The sequence below is a fragment of the Centroberyx gerrardi genome, chromosome 19 (genome assembly GCF_048128805.1).
Source record: "Centroberyx gerrardi isolate f3 chromosome 19, fCenGer3.hap1.cur.20231027, whole genome shotgun sequence".
NCBI lineage: Eukaryota > Metazoa > Chordata > Actinopteri > Beryciformes > Berycidae > Centroberyx > Centroberyx gerrardi.
The window spans coordinates 14,359,389-14,369,870 of record NC_136015.1 but is presented as its reverse complement, the minus strand read 5'-3'; the positions used below and the strand labels follow the sequence as shown (position 1 = coordinate 14,369,870).

Here is a 10,482-nt window from a genome sequence, read left to right as displayed (position 1 = left end):
GTGTTGTCCGGACACCTCCAGGGGTTCCAGCGGGTCCCCATCAAAACAAGGAATAGTTTAGTTTCATCATTAATTAATTCGCTAGATGATGAGCCCAATGAGAGAATGTATAAGAATTACTATTTTGATCCTATAGGCTTTATAGGCTCTCCCTGCTGTGGTTACTACTCCACCTATAGTACTGACAATTGAAACTTCCTATACTAAATCACAACTAACTAGAAAAATCTTCTCAGATGGGGTCCCTTGGTACAAAATCCCATCAGTTGGGTGTTCATTTTCTAATGTGGGTCTACTTGTTGGGTTCCTTGACATGAAAAAGCCCGGAAACGCCTGATTTTAGAGATGCTCCCTTCTTCCATAATACCTCGAGTTCCCAAGCCACGCTTGAAATGTCCTTTCGAGTCTCCTTTGTCTCCCCTTAACGAAAAGAGCTACAGTAGGCTATTCCTATTATAAAATGTAGACTGATATCATACAAATAGCACAGATACTAGAGGGATATATCATAGGAATATCATAGTGATACCACAGGCGATGAAAAACGACTTGAATGTATGATAATGTCGTATAGGCTACCACAGACACACTATGGCTTAAGTCTCCATAGGGATATTACAGGCGATATAAAATACCGTAAAGTACCATAAGGTCACTATAAACTCACTAATAAATGCCGCAGATATACTACAAGTCCGTAAATGGATATGATAAGAACATTAGAGGAATATTCCAGTGGTTTCTGGTTGGGGCTGGCTCAGGCTGATTTTGAAGTTGCCGCTGAATGGTGGAGGACGTGATAGGCCGAGGCTGGGGAAGAAAGGAGCTGCTCTCTCTCAGTATAGCAGTGCCGCTGGAGAGCTCTCTCGTCGTCCGCAAGCTCCAGCCAAAAAACGTGACATCTAACGTTTTATTTTAATTTTATTTATTCGCTTCTCATCTAATCTTCACCTCAAGCAAGATGTAACTTGTTGATTTCACCTTACGTATATTCATGTATTTGGAAAGAGCCGGGAGTGAGCGCGCAGAGAAGAGAAGCCGAGCTGTTTTGGCGAATGGAAGTTATTGTTGTGAATTTGTTTTGACTATGTTATGCCCAAGTGAGTTTGGGTTCAGTCCATCTCTGCTCGTCGTCGACCCTTAAATTTGGGATTTATATCCAAATTGTCGAGGGAAACGCCGAAGGAGGATTCTGCAAAGCCAGCAAGCTTTTCCTACAGAGCCGGGGATTTAAATCGTCATTTGCTGGTGCTCCGGGAGAGGCGAGAGTCAAAGAAAGAAATTCATGTGGCCATTCTCTTTATAGCCAAACATTTTTGGGGATTGCATAATGAGCAAGGAAAGACCTAAGAGGAATATCATTCAAAAGAAATACGTAAGTACAAACATACCTTTGCTCAAATGGTGCATAAATGCATTCGCTCTATTCAAGTTTGCTTTCGCCTGTTTTGATGAAAATGCATAAACTTTCATCACGGACTGTGAAGGTTACCATTACGCAGCTTGTGTACTATTTGGGTCAAATAGCCTTTAAAAGATGCATGAGTTTGCCCAACGTGTTAACAATTACATGTTTTTATTTAAAGAGACAGCAATGTTTATTCAATGTCTGTGTTGCAGCGTTTCTTCGACATCAGACATGTTTTAGGCTATTTGAACATTAGGTGCTTTGGGGGATTGCTTTGCGGATTTTGCATCGTCCTAACGCGTGATGTGGGGATGCATATTGTGACCTAGCTATGTGATAAAGGTATAAAACGTTCTAAATTAAAGGACTTGGTAAATTGTTTCCAGAAAGGCTTTGTTTGCTCCCCATAGCTTCCTATTCAGAGCCGTGAAGACAAGCCTGTCGGCCATGGCTCAGCTATTTCGGCTTCCATTTCGTCCCATGCTGAGCATTATATCTCAGCATTAAACTGTGTCATTTCCTTAAAAATAGCAATATGAAAACCTTTCTGGTGCTGGAACCATCGCATTTAATTCATATTTGATGTGTCGTTGTGTCTTTGGACGTAGTATATATTTGCTGTAGGGCTGGGAAGACCGACATGTTTCGCGGACTGTTGTGGCTCTTTAATTTTCTCCATAAAGAGTGAGGGAGAGCAGAAGGAAAGGGGGGTCATGCAATTCAACATATCCGTTCAATTTCCACCACATGAAACGTGGTAGAGATACTCTTGGTTCTTGTTGTTTTGTGGTTTCTATTGGTATTGGTCCTACTAGCGATATAAAGTCAATAAGAGTCCCAGTAATTTTGCAGGTCTCCGTGTGACCTCTGTGAACGAATGGGAGATATTGCAGCAGCCCGCTGAGGGATAAGTCCATTTTTGCAATACTATAGGGGATTAGCTTACAAGCGTTCGAGTCTCGCCCATAGCCGATGAATCCACATTAAACAGCGCATTAAAGGCTCGATCTGATGGAGCACAAGGTTGTTGCATGATCCAGTTTTTTAAGAGGCTGTGTGTTCAGTCGCATTGCAGAGGCTCATGTATGAAGCGATAGCAAGAAGCAACCATTTTCTTTCTGCAAGTAACACCGGCGAATTTATGGGGAAGGGGCTGTAAAATATTCCAGCCACCATCGAGGTTTAAATTGTAGCCGTGGTTTAGGTTTTGTCCTGCGTGACACACAATTGTCCTCCTGCAGAAATGAAACAAAGAGCTAATCTTGCAAAGTGTGAATGGCTCGGCATATCGCTCGGCCAAGTTACCATGTATCGTTTTTCACCGAGTGTACACGCCTGGCCTCTGGGCTTTAAAGTTTGTTGCACTTCTTTGATGTACTGATACGTTGTTGCAGTGAATTATCGTCACGCGCCTAATGGACACATTGTTGCGTTTAATTGCACGAGGCATATCATGTCTGCTAATGCACTGGAGCTGAAGTCACCACAGCTAACCGCCCCCCCCCGCCAAACAACATTTTGGGAGCTTCTAAGAAGTCTCCGTTTGTTTTCTACATCAATTTTTTTTACTGAATAATTCCAGAACACACGCATAAGCTACAGATGTATTTAGTATAGAAAGAAAATATTGCAGAAGGCCAAACTGAGCAACAGGTTTGAAGGGGGCAGGCAAACAATTACAGTACATACAAAGAGGTTTGTTCTCTTGCTTTCCAAAATCTTTTCTCCAATTCCACCGGGGGGGTTCTGTTCTCTGAGCAAGAATAGGAACTAAATAAATTTAACATTCAAGCATTTAAGGCATAGTCTTAACTGCTACTAAATAACAATAGCCTAAATGGCATTTTTCTGAAGAACTTTTTTCAGTCATTAAACTGTCCATCTGGGTCCTTTCACAGCTGCTGCATGCTGTTTTACCTCTCAGTAAAAGTAGGCTTTTACTGGAAAAAAATATGAAAAATATGGCAAGTAGACTCCCACATATACGCCAGAATTGCATGTCACTGTGCTTTTGATTTGCCACTGCTGGCATTGTTGCCCTGGTCCAGTTGTCTGCTTTGAAGTCTTATCGAAGAAGAATCCCACTTTTGAGGGATTCAAGACTTTATCTAGCCTGTATGATGTTTTCTCCACGTTTAATGCGCCTCAAATGATATACTCACATTAAAACTCCAAGTTTTTGATCTAGTCAAGTTGTTTGTAAGTCTCTCTGAATTGAGGAAACAGGATGTGCCATGGCAATAATGAGTAACTGAAACAAAAGTCCCCACTTAAATTGAGCCCGGCTAAGACGGCCAACAATGTCACACTCTCTAAAATTGGATGGGTCTTTTTATATGGTCTATTCATACTTGGGTGTATAATTAGAACTGGAGCCAGAACATTGGGACTGGGGAAATGGTGTGTCTGTGTGCACGTTTGCGGGGTGCATGTGCATGTTTCTGTCCTGTGTGTGTGTGTGTGTGTGTGTGTGTGCGCGTGCATGTGTTTCACATCTGTCATGGTTTTTCAGCAGCTGCGGTTGTTACAGAGAGTCTGGCTCGGACCAAACCAGGCCCGCAAACATGGCACAACAACCTGGGAGAGCCCATGTCCAGGTCCCCAAGCCCCCCCCCCCCCCCCCCCCCCCTCCAAGCTTTGAGACAGGACTCTTGGCCCCTACTGATTTCCCCCCCTAGCTCTCCTGCCCCCCCCTTAATTAGCGTAAGACAATTATACATGCTTGGCTTAACCATTTCCCCTGAAACATGAGTGTGAGTTGTTATCCCTCCACCCCACCCCCCGCCCCCCAACAAACACATACTATCTGCGAATGTTATTAAAATTCATCAGTCATGAAAAGGATAGAAAGAAGGGGGATGAGTCCTTAATAAAAGCAAACAAGGCAATGCAATTACCCTTTTCTTCCACGATTGATAGGCGCCAATGTGAACGGAGCGAAAAGAACAGCCAAATTGCCATTTCAGGGTTTTACTTCCCAAGGATGCCTCGTCATTAATGGCAAGTTTACTGGCATTGCAGAGGCATAGCTAGTGCTCTTTCTCTCTCTCTGCTGTTATTGTAAGGATAAAAAAAAAAAAAATTATGTACTTACGTCTTTCTAAATTTGTGGGTGGCTTTTAAGCAGGGTTTTGAGGGGCAGCCATTGTGTAATGACTGAGGTAGCAAGCGCTAATGTGCGGCTGTGTTGCTCTGTCTAACAGAACATGACACACTGTGTGTGTTTGTGTATGTGTGTTAGCGAGAGTAGCAGGAGAGCATGGCAGAGTGCAGCTCAGTGCAGCCAGGGCCATTTTGTGCAGAGTCGGCTCTTCCTGTAGGCCCCAGCTGGGGCTAGGCCTCCGATTCAAAGGCTGTGTGTGTGTGCGTGTTTGTGTGCGCGCATGGTGTGTGTGGGACAAGCACAGCTGCTGCAGGGGCCTTTACAAATGTAAAGAGGCTGTCAGTGTTTGTTTCATCAGGCGCACAACTGATGAGGGCCAAGTTGAAAATCCATTGCACTGTGAGTGTGTGCGTTGAGCGTGCACAAAAAGAGGAAACAAAAATAGAGAGCAGGGGCAGAATGGGGACTGCAAAGGAACAGACTCTCCCCCTCCTCTGCTCCTTCTCTCTCTCTCACACCGGTCTCTCTCTCTCTCCCCCTCTTTTCTCTTCCCCTCTCTTTCTCTCTCCCCCTCTCTTTCTCTCTCCCCCTCTCTCCCCTTCTTGGGGCTGTCCAAATGAAATGTGGGCCTCATGTAGGACCATGAAGAGAGGGTCACAGGATTGTTTTTTCACCATGCCTGAGCCTCAATGCGCTTCATTTAACCTTATGTTTCAATGCAAATTCTTCTTTCATAAGCTCCCTTCTCCTCACGTGTGCAACATGGCAGGGTTCACCGTCGCAACCTCCCAGTCACTATGGCTACCAGGCCAACCTAAAGTGTACTGTGACAAAAGCATTAACAGTGTGTCTTAACGTTTTACAGCCTGTTTATTTGACTGCGTTCACTAAGGCTAAATTCCACTTGGCACCTGTGAAAGGTGCTACGCAGGGAAGATCAGAAATTTTCATCAATCTGCTGAAATTTCTAAGCAGCAGGTAAAAGTCATTTCCACACTTCCTTGTGCATTTTTTCGGTGTCAGCCTTGAACGACTGGCAACAAAAGAGAACCCATTTTTTTTTTAAGGTGCTCTCTACCTCAGAAAGTAACATCATCACCCTGCTGTGTGCTGTTTTTACTGCACCAGCAGAGATAGTTCAAAGCAGGGGCACATTTATTACATTGCCAAATTGTATCAGCGCGACATAACAGCAACTGCCAAGAATCCAAAAAGTCCCAGAGAATATTGCCAGCAATTCACACACAACACCAAACAATTGAAGCAATTCAGGGGTTTGTGGCTCAACGCTCAGACTGCGTATTCCCTTACAGACAATATAAAGTATATACATTCTACCTACTAAACAGTATGCAGTAGGAATACACAAAACCCATCGACAAATTGATGTAAATACATAATGCATGTGTTCAAGTGTAGTGTGTTCTACAGCCTTTTTTCCCCCCGTTTCACTAGCCTTGAAAAAGTTCAAAGCTAGTGTAGTCAAATTTGCCTGATAAGCAGCATGGGCCAGGGCCTAGGGCCTAGTTGACGTGTCTCACTCGACAGTTGTGTGTTGGAGGCAGTGAGGAAGCAGTCCTTCCCACGCTGCAGGCGCAGCCCCACATCCCCTTGGCCTCTTCTCTCCTCTCACAGGCTCTGCCGGCTCCACACGCACAGCCAAAACATTTCTGGGAGTGAAGCTGGCGAGCCCAGCCTCTTTTAATTTAGCCTTATTTATTTATGTATTTATTAAGTTTGCTCTGAAATGAGGTGAAGGGAGTTTTTTTCCTTAAATGAGGCCTGCTTTGCCAGTGGAGAGTTTACTGCATCATTACAGGCTCTCTCTGAACTGCCGGCTTCAATTTGGACTGCCGATGGATGTTCAGCGGCCAAATGCATCACCACTCTGCTCTTTTTTCCGACATAAACACAGAGACTCTCCCTGTTTACCCCCTTCTGTCTCTTTTTCTGTTTCTCCCCCATCTCCTCTTGCTCCTCTGTTTATCGCAGTGTTACGTCACACACACACACACTCACACACACCAACGCCTGTTATGCAATGTGACCTTTTCTCTTATCAGCTGTTGGCATCGAGCACGATCTCTGGCTCTTCGCTGGCACCAACACACACACACATGCACAGGCAAAGGTCCTTAGGTGTAGACCTGCAGTCAGTAGGTGAGATAAACCCGTTTTAGGTCCAACCTAGCAAGGTGACTTGTGGATATCTATGCAAGGTTGGTTATTTGCTCCCATGAGTAATGACATAAAACTGGGCGTGACTGTCTTTGTTGTACCTGTGGTGGTGTCCCGAGCTGTGTGTGTGTAGGTGTGTTTTACAGCATGCTTAAATAGCTGTAGAAAAGACATGGTTGGACACTCTGCAGTCGTGGAAGGCCAATGCAAGTGGGGGCGTGTGTGTCACGTACACCACGTGCGTTCCCTCCGTGCACGTCTTCATTCTGTCGAGTGATTTATATCCTCCTCCTCCTGTGGGTTTGGATGGAGATGGGGGAGCGAGACAGCTGGTCAGGCCCTGAGAGGCTGTGTGTGTGTGTGTGTGTGTGTGTGTGTGTGAACACATGCTCGCTCATGCATGTGTATGTGTGTGTGTGTGAGTGGCTGCCACAGCTTATCCGTTCAGGATCCCTATGAAGCTGAATCAACACTTTAGCTTTGTCTTTGGTTTGGCCTTGCAGGCTTTACGGGGGCCCATGGAGGACACTCAGCACTAGGAAGAGAAAAGAAAAAATTTGAATGGCTGTTTGAATTTTTTTATGTCGTACCATACCTGCAGGTACAAAGATGTATATTTAATATACTTGTGCCAAATAATCATGTGAATCTTCAGGTGCCTTTTGTTTCTAGTTCAAATTTGAGCTTAGCCCTAAGCTTTCCTTTAAGCTCTATAAAGCTTAAATAGGATGCGTTATGCGTTTTTGAATGGCCAAGGTATTGTAGCTTAGTCTGGCATTAGCTTCTCATGACCATTGTGTACATCTCTCAGACACCCCCTTGACCGGTCTAGCCTCACCCTCTCTCCACTCTCCATCTCAGCTACATCAGTTTAATAAACACTCCTTACATTTTCATCCTGTGGTCAATCCCATCTGATCCCCTATTGTGACACCGTCGTCTTTACACGGCCAGAGAATTAAGCCTCGAGGGATGAAGCAACAGAGCAGAGGCTCAGTCAGTATTGATCCCCCATTACTCCTTCTCTTACTGCCCGGAATACCACAGTTTCACTGTCAAACATATGCCAGTAAGACTATGTCGGCAACATATAACTTCTTGACTGTGTTGCTGAGATTAGGAAATCTTGAAGCTTTTTGCAGTTGCTATATGCTGACTTGTCACATTTCCCTGAAATTTTTCGTTGCACAGTGTCATCAGACTGCAGTCCCGGAATCATATTGAGTTTTACCAATCAGTGTACATTCATAACTGTTCTTCTTATGTGTTACAGGCTCATGGGCCCCTACCCAGTGCAGTAATCTATGAATCATTCTTTTTATGATGGAGCAGTTTGTTGCTTCCTGCCAACGAGCCACTGGCCACTCTATTCAGGTCCATTTTGGCACAGCTCTGACTTGGCGGATGAATCGCTCTCTCATTTAATCTCTCATGAGGGCATTTTCCAGTGATAACTTTTTTATATTTGACTATCATTATCCCCCTTTTTACGGCAGCCATTTGCGGCTCTCCAACATGCATGGCTAGTTGTGGAACGGTGACCTCCCTCCCGTTAAAGAGCTCTCGAACGCAGCCCTTTTCACCATGCATTTGGCCCCTCGCGAGGGGAGGCCTTAATTCAGGATGGCAGCCCCCACCCCACCCCACCCCCCAACCAGAGGAGTAATGAGCCAGTGGAGCAAAGTGGCTGGGCGACCACTGTTGCTGCCTGTTCTCTGTATTGTACTTTTCTGGATAAGCGGGTCCTTGCTTAGTCATAAAGAAGTAGAAGAAATGAAGGCGGTATGGTGTAAAAAGCTTTTATACAAGGGCACTGATTCCAAGGCAAAATTGTAGTCCTGGACCCTGCGGTTCTTGACTGGCTTAGAGCGAAATGACCGGTGGAAGAACGGTGTTAACTGCCTCTGGCCCTCGCTCATGCCAATTACATCCTCCACAATGTATTTGGAGGACTGGACAAGAGCACATTTTAATGCTGAAACGTGGGCCGGTCTGTGCAGCCCAGCCCGTGTTGCTGCTGAGTCGTCGGATGTGCTGCCTCCTGTGTCAGCTCGCATGTGAGCAAACGGGAGCGGTGAGGAGGGAGGGGGGAGGGGGGGGGGGGGGGGGGGGGGGGGGGGGTCTGTAAGAGGCAGAATAAACGGTTTATTTGATTCGCAGGTCAATATATACACATTCCGTTTGCGTCTATACTACACCCCCACCCTCCAACCGCCATGAGAAACGCATTACTTTCCCCTGCAGCCCCATCTTGTCTTGTAATAGAATACTGAGTGGATTTTTTTCTCTATTCCCCTCTATCTCTCTCTCTCTCTCTCTCTCGCCCCCTCCCTCTCAACTCATTCACTCTATGCCATTACTCAGCGTGGCTACAAAGAGAGGAGAGAGGCGTGGGGAGCTTTCTGTGGGATAGCGCTGGAGAAGGAACGGAAGCAGGGGTATTTTCTCCTCGCTTGGCCGAGAAATTGCCTCCCAGTTGCAGAGGAGCGAATGCACGATCGGCAGGATCTTGTTTGCCGCGCTCCGTTTTCATTTTGCTTACTGCGTGTCCGTGTGTTTTTGCGTGTGTGTGTTAATCATTTGCTTGAAAGATCAGACTCCTCAGCGACATGATTAGGTTGTCCGTAGTTTGCTCCTCTTTCTCTTTCTCTCTCTCCCGCTCAGCCAGCTTCTTGCATTCTTCCACCCGTTTTGTTTTGTTTTGGTCTGCCAAAGGAAACTTTGGAATCCTCTCCAGTTTGATCTTACACAGCTGTGTGAATTAACCCCCCCCTACCCCCACCACACACACACACACACACACACACAGCCTCACATACTAAAGTGCGCACACACACACACAGACACATAATCCGGCCGTCTAAGGTTCTCGCTCATGCTTCGCCCTGGGTAAATCTTCTTGTCCTTGCCGTTATGCCTTTGCGAAAATTACACTTGAAGAGCTGTTGATTGTCCTCACAAACCTCTCTGCCAGTATAAGAAAAAGATTCACAAATGAAAAGCTGTACAGTATGAATTAAAAAGACTCAGTGGAGGGATATTGATTTTTTTTTTTTTTTTTTGCCTATTGATTTTTTTTTAAGCAATAGGTGCTTTTAAGTTTTTTCCACAGAGAAAAGCAGAGTGCAAGTCAAAGGTATTGTTCCCCCTGTTTTTAACCTCTGCACAATGGATGAGGGTTTTTACAGCTCTCCTGGCTGCTTGATTTCCTCCAGGCCTCACAGCAGGGAGCTAGAGTGTATGGTACACCCAGGGAAGGGCGCCAGAGTCTGGGCTGAATGTCTGGCCGGCCTCCCCTGGCCCTGGATCAAACATCACAAGGCCCAGGGGAACAGGGCCAGCCCTGGAAATCACAACCTGTGATCGTCAAGGAGCAAAAATCCAAGAGGATAGAAATAATCAAATTAGGCACCATCTCAAGTAGAATATCCACAGTGACGGCAGTAAAAGCAAGGCCTCCGTGCTGATCCCGGTCCTAATCGCTCGTTACATGAAATGTAGCTCCTGGAAAAGCACATGCACAGCTCAAAACAGAGGTTGACGTAAGTCTTAGCTGTTTTTTAGGTTAAATTGTTTTAGAATGTGTAGAGGAAATGAGGTAACCTCTAGTTGAATCCAAGCCCGAATGACGTAGATGCACACTCACTTTTTCACATCGCTCACTTTTTTAAACAGTCGGATTTGAAATGAGTAATGCAGGTGGTAGTTGGCACATAAGCAAAAATCTAAACAAACTCTGCCATGTGCTGTGTAAACATAATTTGCAAGCCACCTAACAGGAAGTTACCATGGT

The 10,482-nt window shown here is 45.4% G+C and overlaps 1 protein-coding gene across 1 annotated transcript in view; it reads left to right on the top strand.

Moving 5' to 3' along the window:
• Positions 1-866: 866 nt before the first annotated feature.
• jarid2b (jumonji and AT-rich interaction domain containing 2b) overlaps positions 867-10,482 on the top strand; it is a 121,322-nt gene continuing 111,706 nt past the window's right edge. The window contains exon 1 of the mRNA XM_078290153.1: positions 867-1,375. Coding sequence (XP_078146279.1) covers positions 1,331-1,375 — 45 coding nt within the window. The 5' untranslated portion in view covers positions 867-1,330. The remainder of the gene's footprint in view (positions 1,376-10,482) is intronic.